This window comes from Desmodus rotundus, chromosome 3, assembly GCF_022682495.2.
Source record: "Desmodus rotundus isolate HL8 chromosome 3, HLdesRot8A.1, whole genome shotgun sequence".
In the NCBI taxonomy this organism is placed as follows: Eukaryota; Metazoa; Chordata; class Mammalia; order Chiroptera; family Phyllostomidae; genus Desmodus; species Desmodus rotundus.
This window is the reverse complement of record NC_071389.1, coordinates 8,864,141-8,882,614: the sequence shown is the minus strand read 5'-3', so window position 1 is coordinate 8,882,614 and position 18,474 is coordinate 8,864,141. Positions and strand designations below refer to the sequence as shown.

The 18,474-nt window shown below is 53.6% G+C and overlaps 1 protein-coding gene across 4 annotated transcripts in view; it reads right to left on the bottom strand.

Annotated features, from left to right (window-relative positions):
* Positions 1-15,931, bottom strand: part of PLEKHM2 (pleckstrin homology and RUN domain containing M2) — a 36,598-nt gene extending 20,667 nt beyond the window's left edge. Inside the window, exon 1 of one of the 4 annotated variants that reach the window (XR_008426370.1) lies at positions 15,649-15,921. Coding sequence is in view for 3 of the 4 variants with exons in the window: in XM_053920402.2 (XP_053776377.1) it covers positions 15,649-15,708 (60 nt within the window). In the remaining variant the exon portion in view is untranslated. Of the gene's footprint in view, positions 1-15,648 lie in introns of all 4 variants that reach the window. The other 3 variants (XM_053920402.2, XM_053920401.2, XM_053920400.2) reach the window with 3 other exon arrangements.
* Between the last annotated feature and the right edge of the window lie 2,543 nt (positions 15,932-18,474).

The window sequence follows — 18,474 nt, the reverse complement described above, 5'->3', positions numbered from 1 at the left end:
GGGACGAGGAGAGTTTGAATCAATGCAGCATGGTTCTTGAGAGGAGCGGGAGGAAGAGAGGGGATAACTGTGGGTCAGTGACAGAAAACTTTAGGGGCTCTGTCAGCAGCCTGAGCTCCTGCTCGGGGAGTTGGTCTGCAAAGCAGGAAGTAAGGTAAACGGCAGAGGTATTCAGCAGGCAGCTACTTGCTACACCAGTAAGGTCAGCAGGCTCTGAAAAAGTGAGGAATGGGAAGAAAGCAAACACGGAATAAATGAGGGCCGCTGAGCAACACAAGTAATGGAATGAGCGTAACTCAGACCAGAAGCACAACTACCAAGCTTTGTTTCAAACTCCTCTCCGGTGGCATACAGTGCCTCCTGATGCAGCCCAAACTGGCCATGTTATTGAGTGCTTAGCAGGTGCACTAGGAAGGCGGCAGAGTGGTTACGAGTACAGATTCTGGCCCTGGCCAGTGCGGCTCAGTGGACTGAGCTCCAGCCTGCAAACCAAAGGGTCACTGGTTTGATTCCCAGTCAGGGCACGTGCCTGGGCTGTGGGCCAGGTCCCCAGTGAGGGTGGCACATGAGAGGCACCCACACATTGATGTTTCTCTCCCCGCCACCTCTCCCTACCCCTCTGTCTAAAAATAAATAAATAAAATCTTAAAAAAAGAAAGAGTACAGACGCTGGGGTCAGACAACTGGATTTGGACACGGGTTCCGCTCCTCACTCACTGTTACTTAACTCCTCTAAACTCAGTTTCCTCATCCATAAAATGGGCTCAGTGATAGCGCCCTCCCTATAGGGTGTTGTGAGGGCTCAGATACTCCTTGTACCATCTCAAGGTGCACAATACCTTGAAAACACTTAACAAACGTTAGCAGCCATGAGGACCCACTTTACAAATACCATTTAATTTACTCATCAGAGCACTCCCATAGAGTAGGTCACAGAGCTAGTAAGTGGCAGAGCCTGATTTTAAATCTTTTCATCTAGCCCTGGCTGGTGTAGCTCAGTGGATTGAGCATAGATCTGGGAACCAAAGGGTCACTGGTTCAATTCCCAGTCAAGGCACATGCCTGGGTTGCAGGCCTGGTCCCCAGTGGGGGGCACGTGAGAGGCAACCACACATTGATGTTTCTTTCCCTTTCTCTCTCCTTCTCTTCGCCTCTCTCTAAAAATAAATAAATAAAATATTACAAAACAAAAAACCAGAAAACCAGACTGGCTGGCTCTGGCTCGTGGGCTCTTCTTCCTGGAGGATGCCTGGACGATCGCGCTACAGCTGCCCGCATTTCCAGATGGATGGTATTTTGGATGGGGAGGAACTCCGGGCACAGCCTATGATCGGGCTGGCCTGGCAGAGGATGGCAGGTTTATTCTTGGGGTATCCTAAAGGGAACAGGCTCTGAGGCAGAAGCCTGCCATTTTTCCAAAATTGTGTAGCTTTTATATCTTATGTTGTTTTAGTTTATAAACTAACCCTATAGAAATAAGATAATTAAAACTAACTGGGGGAATGATAGGAGAACTCAGCATTAAAGAGTTTAGCCTTAATGGACAGGCCTAAATGACCAAAGCTATAACTAAAGAGTTAAAGATTTTAGCCTTAATTGTTAGGACTGAGTGACTAATTCACATGGAAAGCTGTTATTCCAAAATTGTGAAGCTTTTGAATAAAAACTTTTCCTTTACCCCAAATCCAAAAAAAATCTTTTCACCTAACCTGGGATCAAGGTGCCTGAATGACCGGCACATGTACAGTGCTGCCCTCTGTTCTAATGCATCGTAGGAGAACCCGGAGAGAGAGCCACAGCCCTCTCTCTTGTAAGTCGCGGGAACTAAAAAGCAGTGTGGTGGATATGAGCTCACTGTCCTCTGCAGCTCTGCTTCTCAGAAGATGGACCGAGGAGAAAAGCCGGCACAGCCACCTTAGGAAGAGAGCTTGCCCATTAAGCTCTCCATCCTTTGCCCCACGCTGGCCTCTCCCCAGGGAGGACGTGCACTGTTTCGCTAACCGAGCCACAGTTGCTCCAGGAGAACCCTTCCCCGACTTCTGGGAAGAAATTGCTGATCAGACTGCCAAGTACTTCTGAGTGTTTCCTTTCAGTCCATGTAGATTTTTGGGTGAAAGGCAGAAAATTTCAGAGCAGGGGCCAGCACACTATGGCCAGTGGGTCCACCCCTACTTTTGTAAATAGTTTTATCGGAACACGTATGTGCCCGTTTATTTTGTATTTGCTTCGGCTGCTTTCGTGCTCTGACGGCAGAGCGGAGTAGATGCAGCAGAGACTGCACAGCTTGTAGAAGTAACAGACTTACTATCTGGCCCTTTGCGAAGAAGTTTGCTGACCTCTGGCCTAGAGCCCCGAGCAGAGGTGGGAAGGCATGCACACACCTGTGACAGGCTGGGCTGGGAGCTGTCCCCTGCCGGAAGCTCAGTCCAGCGGTGGCCGGAAGGACAGGCTCAAGCCTTGAAGATACATATATTTCCACAAACATTCACTGAACTCCTACTATGTATCTGTCAGATACCAGTTATTCACAGAAGTCCTTGTCCTTGTAAAACTTGCATCCCGGTGGCAGGTGGGGATGAACTACGTGCAAACATATAATATCATGTTGGAAAATACTACTACTATAAAAAAACAAAGCAGGGATGAGGGGATCTGCTGCAAACATGGGGTCAGAGAGGATGCCGCTGAGGAAATGACTGCTGAGGTATCTGGGGGAAGAGTGGGCGGGTCCTGAGGCAGGGCCAACAGTAAGGAGACAGGTGTGGCTGGAGCTTGGGGAGTGAGGATGTGAGTGGTGGAGATGAGGTCAGAGGGCAGCTGAGGGCTACACCACGCGCAGCTGTACAGCCCACGGTATGGACTTCGTGTTTTATCACCAGTCCGACAAGACGTTATCGCAAGGCTGAAAACTAGGAAGTAACGTAATACATCACATATGTGCCGAGGCCACTATAGCCACGTGCGGACTGTGCAAGGCCAAGGTGGAGGCAGAGAGACCGCTTCGGAGGCTATCACTAGTGCGGACGGAGAATGGAGGCTTGGGGCTGGCTGCAGTGGTGGGAGTGGGGGAGGGTCAGGCTCAAGATCGCTTCTGAAGGCGGTGCCCCGGGACTTATGGATGGACTAGATGTGGGGGATGAGACAAAGGAAGGGGACAAGGATGATTCTAAGGACTTTGGGCTGAGCAACTGAATGGTGGTGCTTTTTCTAGATCAGGTGGGACTCTGCTCTGGTTATGACAAGTTCAAAACACCTATCAGATCCCGAAGCGGAGAGAGATGTGAGGGAGACAGCTCTCTGAGTGGGCCTGGAGCTCAGCAGAGGGCAGCACCCCCAGCCCTCACCAGCTGCGTAAAGCTGGGCAGTTGGACGAGGTCATCTGGGGAGCGCAGGGAGGGCTCGGCGCACGGAGCCGGGGCACCCTGCTGTCAGACCCGGGTCCTCACCCAATCTGCACGACAGGACCACCTGGGGAGCTGGAGGAAAGGAACAAAGCCGGGGTGCCTTCCCAGGCCAACTAGATCAGAAACTCTGCAGGTGGGGCCCAGGAACCTGCACTTCCTATTAAAGCTCCCAGAGGACTCTCACGCCCACCAGGCCGGGGATCACTGCTGCAGACCGAGAACGCACAGCCAGGGAGGAGCGCGGAAGACCTGGACGGGGCGCACTCCGGAGCTTTCTCCTCGTGAAGCAAGTTTCCAGGGTGGGAAGGATCGGTTTGTCGGGGTCCCATTCCCACAGAAAGGGAGGTGCTGGGAACCTTGACGAAAGCAATTTTAGTGAAGGGGTGGGGACAAAAGCCTGGCAGGAGTTTGTGGAGGAGAGTCGGAGCTTATCTGGATCCTGCTTCAAGCAAATGAGGTATTTTTAAAGTCAGATTGATGAGGCAATTGGGACTTGAAAACTTAATAGATAGTTGATGGGACTGAGGAAAAATTATTATTAAATTTTTATTTTAGTTTTTTAAAGATTTTATTTATTCATTTTTAGAGAAAGGAGAAGGGAGGGAGAAAGAGAAGGAGAAACACCAATGTGTGGTTGCCTATGGTATGCCCTCCACTGGGGACCTGGCCTGCAATCCAGACATGTGCCCTGACTGGGAATCGAACTGGCAACCCTTTGGTTAGCAGGCCGGCGCTCAATCCACTGAGCCACGCCAGCCAGGGCTATTATTAAATTTTTAAAGGTGTGATAGTGGTAGTGGGTAATGGAAGGAAAAAATCCTTATCTTTGAGCGGTAGCTACTGAAAATTTTATGGATGCCTGGGATCTGCTTCAAAATAGCAAAGGGATGGGTGTTTAGCAGACACAAGACCGTCTGTGAGATGATAAGAACTGTACGTGGGCTTCAGAATACTATAAAGTCGGCCTGTTTTTGGTTAGGAGAGAGGGGAGGGGAGGGGGGAGGGAGGGGGGAGAGAGGAAAGAAGGAAAGAAGGAAGGACAGACAGCAACACAGAAAAACCCTCTCCCCAGTTTTGCCAAAATGGTGGCAAGAATATGGAGGTGGAGTTAGAAGGTCAAGTGCATGGGCAGGAAAGCCAGGATGGGACACTGCCCCAGGGGAGGGGTGGCCACAGATGGGAGCCCAGATGCAGGTGGGTTGGTGTGCTTGATGGTGGGAGGGTGAAGTTCTCATCAGAAGATTTAAAAATAAGCAAGGCAGCTGAGAATGAAGAGGACTAAGATTTGAAGTAACGTGAAAAACAAAAAGCCGGGGTTTCCGGCCTCAGGCCTCTCCCCAGGAGTGTTCTCAGACCACACCCCGGGCCAGCCCCTGCTCTCTCCCTGCTCCTGATCCGCTGCTGGGTGATGGGGCACCAGGCTGGGAAGAGCTGGGCTGGGCCCACCCCAGCCTCTCAAAGCCAGGGGGGCAGTCAGTGCCCCCTGCCAAGCACGCTAGGAGGATTGGCCGTCACAAGACTGTGCCAGACCCCGTGGCTGCGGGGAAGTGTGGGTGGCACACTCCAGCGAGCCAGAAATGCCTGACTCAGAGCATTTTAATTAGGGCGAGCCCCACTCTCTGGTCTGAGCCGTCACCACTGGCCCTCCCTGTCTTGTCTCTTTCTTAGGGACACACAACCACACACCGATTCTAGTTCTATTTTGGTATTAAGAAATCCGCCCAGAATCGGTCCCTTACAGATAACTCGGAGCGGATGTAAACAAGGCCGTTACAGGGGCCCTGCTTTCTTCCTCCCCGGTCAGCCAGACCAAAGAGGCTGTGTGGCTGCCCCCAGACGGGAGAGCTGGCATCTAACTCTGCTACCTACTCACAGGCTACACTGTGGGGAGTGGGGAGGGCTGTGGGGGGAGTATCCCCAACTAACAACAGGAGAGTCTGCAAGGCTGGACAGGCCCCAGGCTGGACAGGCCCCAGGCTGGACAGGCACCTGTGTGAACTGGCGACCACGACAGGGCTCGGTGCTGGGTCCCTCCATCCCTGCTCGGCACACACAGCTCGATGCAGGAGACACCGGCTTTCCTCTGCTGCCGCGGGAGGAGGTTGCCAGGAAACAGCAGTCTCCCTCTCGACTCCACGGAGAGCAGGTGTATTTGAACAATGAAGTTCAGAACAGCCTCAGCAGGCGAAGTCTAGGAGGCGGAAATCCAAAAATAGAAGGAAGGGGGGACTGCTGTCTGACCTGAAATCACCTCTTGTGAAAAATTAAATCCACGCTGGCCCTGTTACATGAGCTCCCCTCGAACTCGGAGCCACCCTGAGCTGCAGGACCCACTGGGCCACGTAATCCCTGAGGCTGCCTCTCTATAGATGCTGTGCAGGTGCATTGTGGGCCAGGGACGAGCCTTTGGAATTCTATTCACAGCGTGGTGACTGATGGGTGAAACCGCCCCTCCGGGCCACGGGGACACTCATCTTCTCTCCAAGGCGGACCCTCAGGGGAAGGCAAAGCTCAAGCCATGTGACCCCACTGACCACCTTTGGGGTTGGGATGTCCCTAAGCCTTGATACCTGGACTCCCCCAGGGAGAGGGACACTAAGAGGGCACCATCATGTCAGTGGCAGCTGGAGAAGGGTTGGCAGAGTTAGAGCTACCCAATGTCCCCTTCAGGAGGCCACCAAATCAACTTAAACAAGTGAACAAATAACATAAACACGAAGGCAGACAGGCTGAGTTTTTAAGCACAGCCTCCAAGAGCAATATTGCCTCTTTTACATGACCCGAGGAATGGAAGGCCAATGCTAACAGCATTTCTGCGAAGACTCTCCGCTGGAATCTAAGACATGGCCGGTTACTGGCCAGGCCGAAGCGTTTCCGAATCTAAGGGCCGAAGAGCCCTCAGAAACCACTTAGTTGCAAAGCAGAGTTTCCTGAGGCCTCTCATTCAGTAAGAACACTGTGGGCCAGAAGGCATGCCAGCAAGAGACAGGCTATCAGTGAATGAAACTTTGACTTTGAAAATCAGAAAAAATAATAATACTGTAGCCAGAACCCTCTTTCTGGGAAGCAGGGAGATTGGGGCCCAGGGAGTGAAGGTACTTCTGACACCTCCTGGCTTTGTCCATCTGTCCTTCTGTGTTACTGTAGAGTCCTGGCCGGGCGTGCTCACGCACCACGGAGGTAGCTACTCCTGGAGCCCCTCTGCCTCCATCCCACCTGGGGATAAAGCGAAGGTCAGGGCTGTAACCGTGTTCGAAGTGCTCATCCCAACACCTCATTGAGGAGGGCAGAGCGTTCCCAAGGCTCTGTATAATGGCAGCTGGGGGGTGAGGGGCAGCGTCAGAATGTCCTCATTGCCTCCTTCCCAGACAACATGAGAGAGTCAGCAGAGGCGTGGGCCTGCCAGGTGTCCACTGCCCCATCAACCCAGGCAACCACTGCGCTTCTGACTTACTCTCCTAATTTTAAAATCCCTGAGCTCCCACCCCACCTTTGCCTGGAAAGTAGTTCATTCCCAGGGACAACCAATCACAGGAGATTATAGAACTAGAGAACCCAGGCCTGGGTCATGTGGCTCAGTAGATCGAGTGCCAGACTGAAAACCAGAGGGTCACCAGTTCAATTCCTAGTCAGGGCACATGCCTTGGTTTTGAGGCAGGTCCCCAGTAGGGGGCACTAGAGAGGCAACCACACATTGATGTTTCTTTCCCTCTCTTCCCCTCTCTAAAAATAAATAAAATCTTTAAAACAAAACAAAACAAAAGAACTAGAGAACCCAGAAATCACCCCTGCATGAGACCAGTCAGAGACGCTGCAGTTCAGAAATGATCAGCCAGCTTTCCTAGTGGTCCTTCAGCCAACGCCCCCGCCCAGGACGGGCTCGTGCGGGGTGCCACCCTGGGACTGACTGGCCCCGCACACACAGAGCTGTCACAAAGCATGCGCTGCTTGTTTACCACGGGCTCGAACTTTTCCTTAAGCAAACTGGGCGAAGTCAATGCTTCTTAACCATTTATTTGCCACTAAATACACCCAATTATCCATCTTTCTTTCCTACCTCCCAAATCACGGCTCATTAGCCTTTTGCTGGAGGGTTGGCTGGCTCTTGTTTTATTGGCAGCTCTGGTGAAAGATACGCAGGGGGGAAGCTGAAAAAGCAGGTACTTGAATTAAGCACGTACTTGGATTTCATTTTTTTAATGCTTTCTTTGGGGTGTTGGAACAATGAAAGCAGAGGGGATTGGCCTAGTTGGGCACAGATCTCTTGGGTAATTTGACGGACTATGCTTTCCAAAAGCAGTTACATGCTTCTCCTTCCTGGAAGGGGAGTGTCCCCGCCCCAAGGTTCGAGGGCTGTTCTGCCTCTGGACTCAGCACAGGGCTTGACCTCTCCTACAGGAACCAATGACTCCTTTTGGAGTGGGGAGGGAGATGGTAAGAGGCTCTGCCAGGAAGCGAACACCAGGGACCTAGAAGCCAACCAATGGCCTGAGACAACACGCACACGCACCATTCTCCTCCAGGCCTTTGCCGCAGGGGTGGAAGCAGGGGCCGGCAGAGACCGTTTTCTGGGCACTCCATGGTCCGTGCTGTGTGTGGCAGAGGTGGGAGGAGGAAGGGAGTTTTTTACAGCCTTGTTCTAATCAGTCTTTCAAAACCTGGGAGCCTTCGTGGTCTTTCACTTCCCCTTTCCTCTGCTGTACCTACCACATGACCACATGCGTGCTCCCCCAACCCACACAACCATTTTACTAGTGAAAAAGGCCATCAAGTCCCTGTCTAAATCTCAGCATTAGAGTGGGGGGCACTGAGGGGACCCTTGCCTCCATTGAGGCCTGTGCGATACAGTCAGAGAGGCCGAAGATGTAAATGAAGAGTTGGGAAGGATGACAAGCATTCCACGGAGCCTTGACGAGTGTGGCTGCGTTGGCTGGGCATCGTCCAGCCAAGTGAAAGGTTGCTGGTCGGGGCACAGGCTCGGGTTGCGGGTTCAGTCCCCGGTCGGGGCACATACGAGAGGCAACCGATCGATGTTTCCCTCCCTCTCTTTCTTTCTCCCTTCTCCTCTCTCTACAAATAAATAAATAATCTTAAAAAAAAAAAAAAAAAAAAAAAACAACTCTGTGGATTACAAACCCGTAACAGTTATTAAAGGACATCCAGGGGGCCTGGGGTCCACACCTAATCTGCTGTGATCTGTTTAATGTCTGTCTCTCCTTCTAGAGCAGGGGTGTTGAACTCATTTTCACCAGAGGCCACACCAGCCTCGCGGGTGCCTTCAAAGGGCAGAAATAATTTCAGGACTGTATGAATGTAACTACTCCTTAACTGTTAAGGAGCTGAAGTTACATTCGGCCCTCGGAAGGCAACCATGAGGCTGATGTGGCCCCCGGTGACAATGAGTTTGACACCCCTGCTCTAGAGTGTAGGCCCCGAGGGGACAGAGCCTTGGGGGGTCCTGTCTGCTGCTGATTCCTGGGACTAGGAGAGAGTTCAGCACATCACAGTCACTCCACAAATATTTGTTCAACGAATAGGTGGTTTTGTGGAGGACTGGCCCACATAATTGGCCCATGGGATGGAAAAGAATAAGAAAAATAAAAAGAGCAAGAGCCAGAACATGGTCCAAACCCATCTCTGCTCCTCATGAGGGTTTTAACCTTGGGCGAGTTACTTCTCCAAAGCTCATTTCCCTCATGTATCAAATACCGACCCTGTAAGTCTGTGGCGAGCCTGGCGGAGGAACTGTGTATAAACAGCAGGTGTAGAAATGGTAAGTTCGATGTAAGGATTCTTCTCGTATGACCACTCCCTCTCCTCTCAGTGTGTGTGGACATTTCATGGCTCGGTAGGCTAATATCAGTAACGAAGGACCTAGGGGACAAGTGTAAACAGAGGTTCACTGCTCACAGAAATGACATTTTGAGATTTTTGTGGATTTCAACTCTATGACAGTCCTTTCCTTATTCTCATATATCCGTGGGTTTCTTAGAATCTCTTAATTCCAACTCTTAAGTACAGTCACCCAGGGAGAAAGGGAGATTATAGGAAACTAATACCTTCTTCCTTATATATTTCTATAATGTTGTAAACACTTGTAAGCAAAGGGAAAACAGGATAATTTACAAATATATGGAACGGGGGCAGAATGCCTGTGTGGCAGGGACAGGGCTTGGCTAGCAAGATAGAACAGACGCTCCCAGGACCCCGAGTGCTCATAATGGCCAACAGATCGATGGCCTGACCTTTGGGCTCCAGCCAGATGGACTCTCCCAGAAACTGTCCTTACTCTCCTGCCTCGAACAGTTCTAGGACGTTCTAGGACATTCTAGGACATTCTAGGACATCCCCACCCTAAGCAAGCAGCAGAATGGAGGAGAATGGGGGAATGGGGCAGAACAGGAAAGCTCACTCAAACAAGGAGGAGAGCTCTGGGCCCAGAGGTGGTCACTTCACATCACACTTGGGGTTCCAGGTCCCAGGTGAGAAGCCTGCTTCAGCAGCACCGAGGCCACTGGGAGAGCTTTTTATCCTAAAGGGAGAAAAGCCCCACTGCCTTCCTTGGCCACGAGGGCACCGCCGGCTCAGGTGGTTCCAAACTGTTGCCATAGTGGTGAGTCCGGATGCCTGAGATGGGCACCAGGAGCCCCACAGCACCCACTAATGCCAACCTTCTTCTCTCCACAATGCTCACTCCCAGCACCAGCTCCTTTCTTTCCACATAAAAACATGTCTTCGCCACTCCACCCCTTACTCAACATTAGTTTCCAGACCTAACATGTTTGTCGGCCAAACACAGATTTTCAACTTTGCTGGGGATTCCTTTTCACAATGGGCTCCAGCTGGATGAGTTTTTGGGGGTCCGTGGGGCTACAGGACTCACCACTGCTCTACCTGAAACTCCGAGCGGTCCTGTGACTACAGAGAGACCACCGAAGCCCACCCGGATGGACAGGGGGCCTGCTGCCACCAGATGGCAACCTGCCTGTGTCTAACCCCAGGTGTGGATGAGTTTCTGCCTGGCCTCCAATCACCAAGCAGGGCCTGCTCCTCTGAGTGGGCCTAACGCCAGAGCCGGCCATGGAGACAGAGGGCCCAGACTGTTCAGCGGTGGGGTGGAAAGGTTTCACACAGAAACCTAAGGTTAGAGAAGCATTTTGTAAAAGGAGAACCATATCTTAAAATGGAATGGGCAGGGCCGTTCACACTTCTCCACTGGTATCTAATGCTGGGCCTGGGTGGGGTCACTTGGGGTAGGGCGCACCCCGGCTGCCTGGCTGGGGGCCTTGCGATCCGCCACATCCCTCACTAGACAGCCTCTACTCAGTGGGGGAGGAGGGGCGCGGAGAAAGGGCTACTGCCCACCTTAGCACACAGGCAGGGAAGAGGAAGGGGGACGGAAGGGGAAGCGAGGAGCAGCAGCCCCCACCCTCAGCCTTCGGGTTATAAAATGGGTATGTAGATATTATTTTATTTAGAGCTTTACCCAGGGGACTCCTGAGGGGTTTTCAGAACTGGGTTTTTCCATGAAACCAGAAAGAACAAAACTATTGACGGAAAGCAAATGGTCAATATAATTCCCACGTATGCCTAACCACCAGCCCCTCTCCAGAAATGAGCTGCCCTAATTTTCATTTATTTATTTTTAAAATTGTATTTATTTATTTTTAGAGAGAGGGGAAGGGAATGAGAAAGAGAGAGAGAAACACTGATGTTCGAGAGAAACGTCGACTGGCTGCCTCTCGCGTGCCCCAGGCCTGTGCCCTGACAAAGAATTCAACCAGCCATCTTTCTGTTTGTGGGACAAGGCCCAACCCAGGGAGCCACACCTAGTCAGGGCTGCCCTAGCTAATTTTTAATGTTCTGGCAGATCTCAGCTCTCTAGAGGAGTGGAAAAATGGGGCCGTGGGAAGCCCACCCCTCACAGCTGCTCCGACAGGCTAAGCCGGACAGCTGCTCATTCACCAGCCGACCCCGACTGGAAGACCCCCTGCCCCATGCAGGGTGCGCCCGGCCAGAAACAGAACCTCACCCAGAGCCTGAACCGCGGGGCAGTCCAACTGAGGAGGGCGGAGACCCTGGCCAGGGAGGGTGTCACGGCCCAGCAACATCCCCTGAAGGACGGTTACTTTATCAAAATTCATGAAGTCACCCTGTTCAAAGCGGACTTGGGGCTGAGGAGACGGAGAACAGGGGTCGTGAACTTTTTCTTTTACACGCTTCCGAGCTATTTGTGGCTCTTTAAAACAACTACTCATTTTCTTAGGATAGTGTCTCATTCTCCTGTCCCAGTCAGTGTCCCTCGCTGAACGCAAGGCCACCTCCTTAGGCAAGTCTTCCCTCATCCACAGCAAACCCCCCTGCCAACCATTGGTCACATTCTCCTGCCTGATGCCTGCGTAACACGTGTCACATGGGAAACCGTCTTTGTATTGGTTTCGGCACTAATTCATCACTCGTCTCCCCCTACCGGAATGTCCACTCCATAGAGGCCAGGGACCTTACCTGCCTCGCTCACTACTACCCTCCTGGGGCCTGGGACAGCGGGGACATACAGAAGACGGTCAGTATGTGTTTCTGAAAACCTCAACACGCCAATGGATGATGGGACTGACAAGTGTCCGTACTCACGGCACAAGCCTGACCAAATGGGTGAAGACAGTTACAACAGAGACCTGGCGAACTGGGCCGGGCACACCGATGTCCCTGGAAGTCCCTACCTGGCCTAGCCTGGCGAGGACTTTGCTGCGGGCACACACGTGCACACACATACAGAGCACGGCCCGCCGAGTCCAGCCTGCTGCCTGCTGTCGTAAACAGGTTTCCTGGAACACAGCCCCATGCAGACATGTACGGGCTGTCTGTGGCTGCTTTTAGCTACAAGGGCAGAGCTGAGTATGGAGACAAAGACAGTATGAGCTGAGAGTATTCACCACCTGGCCTTTTCAAAGAGGTCTGACAGGGCCTGAGCCTGAAGAAAGAGAAACGTGTAGTGTAAGACTTTGGAAGCTGCACCAGAGCAGCCCTCAGAGTTCACACAGACACCTGCAGGCGATGATGGCGGCTGGTATTTTATTCGGGCCTTGCCATGCGCTGGTCTGTGTGGAATGTTTTTAAGTGCATTATCTCCCGTGATTTCATTCTCATTACAACCCGATGAGTAAGTTCTGACTGCTGGGGCTACCTCAGGTCCAGTAACTGGCCGGGGTCAACACAGTCCAAACCCAGAATTCAATCCCAGGGACCGGTCCGTGCCCCTCTGGAACCTGGGTTTGTGTCCACTGTGCTGTACAGCTGCACAGAAAGCACCACCCCCTTTCCAGGACACACAGACCTGGCTTCCCCTGGGATCATTTTCATCTGCCTGTGCTAACTATTAAACTCGTCTCTCTCTAACCCCCGGGGAAGCCTGCCTTCGTATGAGAACACAGGTTCCTTCGGATCTCGGGCAGTTAACAGCTGTTCCACCCCTCTGGTGTTACAGCGCATGTTCATCCTCACAGAGTCTAGGTGCGAAAACAGCTGAACTTGACGACCGTGCTTGGGGACAGGGGTTACACTTGGGGGCGGTAGTGCCCGGGAGGGGAACGGCGCAGGCGGGGCTTCTGGGACCGTGGTTCTGTCCCGTTTCTTGGCCCCGGTGCTGGATGTGCGAGCGTGTTCACCTTGTGCGAACTCATGCAACTGGACAGGAGTGTGGGTATATTCTACTTCAACAAACGTTCTAAACGGCCCCCTCTCCAGACACAGTGATACACAATGGGTGCTTTTTATTTTCTTGCAGAAATCCACACCTCAGTTTCTTCGTGCGACAAGGGTTGGTAAGAACATTTTGCTGGTGGTAGGAAGCCACTCTCACGGTACTGGACAAATTTAAGTGACACTGGCATTCCAGGACAGATCTGACCCCAAGACGGCTAGCCCTCAGCGCCTAGGGCTGTAACCCAACTCACTGATCCCTGCGACGAGCAGACGCACTAGTTCAGGAAACCAAAAGCACCTCATGGCGCAAGAATCATAAAACAGTTCTCTGAGACACGGCACACAACGGAAGGCGGTAGTCGGTCCAGATGGTGGTGTACAACAGCCTTCGGGTGGTGCGGCACTTGGCCATCCCCAGATCTGGTACAAGTGAGAACTGGCTCTACGACACACAGACATGACTGCCCCTTCTGCTGCAGAATGAACATCTGTGCCCCCACACTCACATGCTGAAACCCTAACCCCCAGAGTGACGGTGCTCGGAGCTGGGCCTGTGGGAGGTGCTTAGGCCACGAGGGTGGAGCCCTTACAGAAGAAACCCCCCCGGAGAGTTCCCACATCCCTCCCCCATGTGAGGACATGGGGAGAAATAGGTCTGCAACCTGGGGGAGGGGAAGTATGACAAATAAATGTATGTTGTTTATAAGCCACCTAGTTTGCTACAGCAGCCAAAACAAACTCAGACAACATATTAATAAGACTGGGTCAAGCAGCACGCTGAGCACTCCTCATACATACTCTCCTTAACTCTTCAAAACAACGCTGACTCTATCCCTGCTTTACGGATGGGAAAACCGAGACATGGAGAGGCTGAGGAACCTACCCTAGGTTACAGGGTTATTAACTGGCAGGGCAGGTATTCAACCAAAGCGGCTAGACTCCAGAATCCATGTTCTTAACCAGGGTGCCGGTCGGGCCTTCCCTGCTGAGGCACCCAGGGGTCGGTTTCCGGCTTCTAGGGAGCGACTTCTGTCTTCTGGTTGGCATTACGGCTCAATAAAATGGGCTTGTCCAAACCCGTACCATTATAAGAACTTCGACAAACAACTCCTTCATAATTCCCTCCTCTGATTGACAGTGTGTCTCCGCCTTCAAAGGATCCGTGCTCCCACAGATGACAGTGTCCCTGTCTCCCGCCCTTCTGCCCAGCGCTGTCCCCACGCACTTGTTGGAAAGCCAAAGACACAACACCTGGCCCACCTGAAGCCGTAACAGCCCAGGTTGGATGATTAAAGTCAGCAGTCTCTCTCTTCCGCTACGAAAGGCGTATTGCCTTTTAACAAAGCATGTGCTCATCTGCCTGCAATCCTTGAGTAAGTAAAAACCAAACACCAAAAAACCTATACCCCAATTACATTAGCAAAGTTCAGGAAATTAAATAAACAAAACTTTGGTTGGATGTCTGCAATGTTACTTTTAGTCATGCTTTTGGAGGAATATCTTAGCAAGATCATTCTGAATCTACTTTCCTTTTTAAGCCACACTGATCTTTTCGAAAGGTAAAATTGCTGGCCTACATTACTTTTGAGGAATTTAAGTGAGGAAAAGTTATTAAAACATAATGATTGATTTAATGAATTTTCTTCATTTTGGTTTGTTGATGTGAGCAAATAATCTGATGAGCCTCCCTCCCCACCCCTAAGTCATCCCCACCCCCCCAGTTTCTGGGTGATCGAGGAATTCAAACTAGGAAAAAAAATTCATCGACATCCTGAAATGATTGTCAGTTCTGGTTTTGTTTCAAGTGAAAATGAATCCTACCTTCTAGAACAGGACCCTTTGTCGGGTAAGCTGACTTCGTCACCCGCACAGTCACACACTCCGGTAACAGGTAATATTTTTTCTACCTGGAATCGGGAGAGTGATCCAGCTCTGTTGCAGGGAGCCCCGCTGAGCACGGTGCCTGCGGTGTCACTAAGTCCTGGGAGCCACCATCCAAAATGCAGCCCCCAGGGGCTGCAGGTTCGCAGTCAAAGCTCTGAAAAGTCCCGTCAAAACAGCCACCCTCGAGCACGCTGGTCAGGCCCGGAGGCCCCGAACTGTCACCCAGCCTGGGAAAACTGCAAGCGGCTGCTGGCCGGCCTCTGCCCTCCCCGACTCGGACCCTCCCTCGGAGAGGACAGCCCGGAGGAGGCCGAGGATGCAGGGATGCCGCCCAGAGATGCGCGGCGGGCGGGGATCCTCCCGGGGCTTTTCCGCTGCTGGAGCGGGGGCGCTGGCGGGTCGCGGCCCCTGTACGGGGCGCAGGGCCCCGGGGCCTGGCTGCAGACGCTGACCTCAACTTCGTTCTTTAAAAATAGCTCGGAGGCCGCGGCGCTCACGTGAGCGGCCCCGCTTCCCCTCCACCGGCCCGGCTCCCCGCGGCTCCTCGGCCCCGGGGTCGCGGCGGGGAAGGGGGCGCCCTGGCCCGGGGGCGCGACCCCGGGGATGGAGGGGGCGCTGGCAGGGGTCGGGCCCGGCGGGACCAGCAGGCCGTGCTCACCTTCTTCACCGACAGCGAGATGTTCTCCAGGATCCGGTCCTTCACCTCCCGCGGCTCCATGTCGCCGCCGCCGCCGCCGCCCCGCCGCCGCCGCTTCCCGCGCCGGGGGCCCGGGGCCGCCGCCAACCGCTGCGGCCGGCCGTGCGGGGGCTCCGTCGTGCCGGCCGCGGGGCCCGGCGCCCGCCGCCCGGCCCTCGCCTCGCCCGGCCCCTCGCTCCGCCCGGCCCGGCGGGGATGGAGGCCGCGGCTGTGCGCGGCGGCGGCGGGGCGGCGGCGGAACTGATGTCAGGCGGGGCGGCGCCTCGGCCGGCGGTCGGCTGGGACGCTCCCGCCCCGGGACCCCGGGGACCAAGACCCGCCCCCTCGGCCCACGGACCCGGGGACCCCGAGACTCTCATCAGCCCACAGACCCGGGGACCCCGAGACTCTCATCAGCCACAGACCCGGGGATCCCGAGACTCTCATCAGCCACAGACCTGGGGACCCCGAGACCCCCTCTGCCCACAGACCCGGGGACCCCGAGACTCTCATCAGCCACAGACCCGGGGATCCCGAGACTCTCATCAGCCCACAGACCCGGGGACCCCGAGACTCTCATCAGCCCACAGGCCCGGGCCCCCTTGCTGTGGGCAGCCTGGACACCCCAGCACCCCCACCTCGACCGGCCCCCCGCCGCCCCCGACCCCTGGCCCTCACTGGCCCCCGGCCCTGCACTCCGCACCCTCCCCCTGCGCCCCCCACTATCAGGTCCTCGCCCCTCCCGCCTCCCCAACCCCCGCTCTGCGCTCCACCTGCAGCCCCGGCCCCTTCCTGCCCCTGCCCGGAGCCCTGCGGCCCGCTCGCACCCCCAGGGCCCCACCCGCTCAGCCCGAGCCCCCAGCCCCGCCCCCAGGGTCCGCCCCGCTCCGAGTTCGCTGTCTGCGCGGAGTTCTCAGCCCCTCGCCTGGCCCGCTCTACTCCTCTGGGCCCTAATTAATGTCTTCCTGACACGTCCTTTCGTCTCTCCTTTTTATTTTTTTGTTAAAGGTCAACATATACTTTCTTTGCCACTTTCAAAAACTGAGATGTAATGGGCATAACATTAGTTTCAGGTCTACAACAAGATTCAATATCTGTACACATTGCAGAACGAGCATTCCCCCTTTCATTCTTAAGGGACCCCGATTCCCAGCCTCAGCTGCCCAGGCTTCCTCTTCTCTGCCCAGGTGACCAGCGCTCAGCCTCCCAGACCTAGTCGGCCCCACCCACGGAACACACCGACTCTGCAGCTTACCCTCGATGGACCTCACCCCCCACCCACCCGAAGATCCCCCTCCATCCCTGCGTGTCCCCAGGGGAGACCCAAGGTGATGGTCCTTGTTTTGTGGTGTTTTGTTTGAATCCTCCCTGCTCGTTGACTCTAGAGAGAGGGGAAGGGAGGGAGAGAGAGAGCCAAACATCTATGTGCGAGAGAAACGTGGATTGGTTGCCTCTCTTACGTGCCCCAACTGGGGACCGAACTCTCAACCTGGATATGTGCCCTGACCGGGAATCAAACCAGTGACCTTTCCACCTACGGGAGGGCGCACCAATGGAGCCACACCGGCCAGGGCCTTGTTTTGTTTTTCTGTGACTGAATAGGGGCAAAAGTATGTGTCGGGAAAAGGAACGAGAACAACTACTTGAGAAACTGGGGTTGCTGCATGCTAGCCCCACCTCGGGATCTAGGGCAAGAATTGTTCATGGGAAGGACGGTGACGATGACGTGCTGAGCTCTGACTTATGGCACGCGCGGAACTAAGTGCTTTGCGTCTGCCTCGCGTATCCTCACTCATTCTTGCGCAGACGAAATCGAGGGATGGGAGTGATTTGCCTAAAATCATACAGCAGTGGTAGAGTCCAGAAGCCATTGGTATCCTTTTCTGAGCTAAGGATCCCTTTACATTTCTTCATCTTATTCTAGGAGGGGACCCCTTTGGTGTAACCCTTTAAGGAAAGAAGCAAAGTCTCTGAACGCAGGGCATTTTCTTATTGGTACTGAGATTAGAAAAGTAAGAGATAGCTTGGGTGGAGCCCGGCAGGGGCAGAATGACAGACGGGGCTGGAGGCTGCAGTTACTGCACAGGTGGAGAAAAGGCCAAGTGCCGAAGACACATTACTTTGAATGAGGACAGAAACAGTCAGTTTGTCTGAAGGTGTTTGTGGCAAGTAGGAGGAAAGCCAGCTTGAATGACCAGTTTCATAGCTTGGGTGCACTCCCTTCCTACTCCACCCATGTTAGGGTGTCTACGGGCCCCAACCTGTTAGATGCAGCCCTGGCTCATGAGAATCCATTCAACCCGAAGTGGAACCGACTGGCTTTGTGATTCTTGTCCTGCTGGTAAGTAGCAAGCCAGCTTCTGGGCGGCTTCTTCTGCTGGGCAACAGCTTCCTGACATGTGCTCGGCACATGACAGCTTCAACAGGCATTTTTATCGCTTGGCTGCATACCTGTGACGTGAGAAGGTGGTGGCATTTCCGCCATACTGTTTTCGTCCTCACACATTGGGTATGGTCACATTCAACCTCTTGCAGCATTCAGGAAAAACATCCGGTCTCACAGCCTACCAAATTCTTAACGTTTGTGTGGGTACGTGAGTGGGGTGGGAAAGGGTGGGGAGAAGGAAGGCACATTTTAGTCTCATAAGACTTTTTACAGGATCGGGGAGGGGCCCAGGTGTGGGTGTTCACGTACAGATAATTGTCCCGTGCCTAGAGCTCAAATGTGGAATCCGTTCTTGCCTGTCAAAAACGAGGCAACTCAGGGAAAGAAAAAAGAGGAAAGGAAACCACCGCAAACCAGGATGC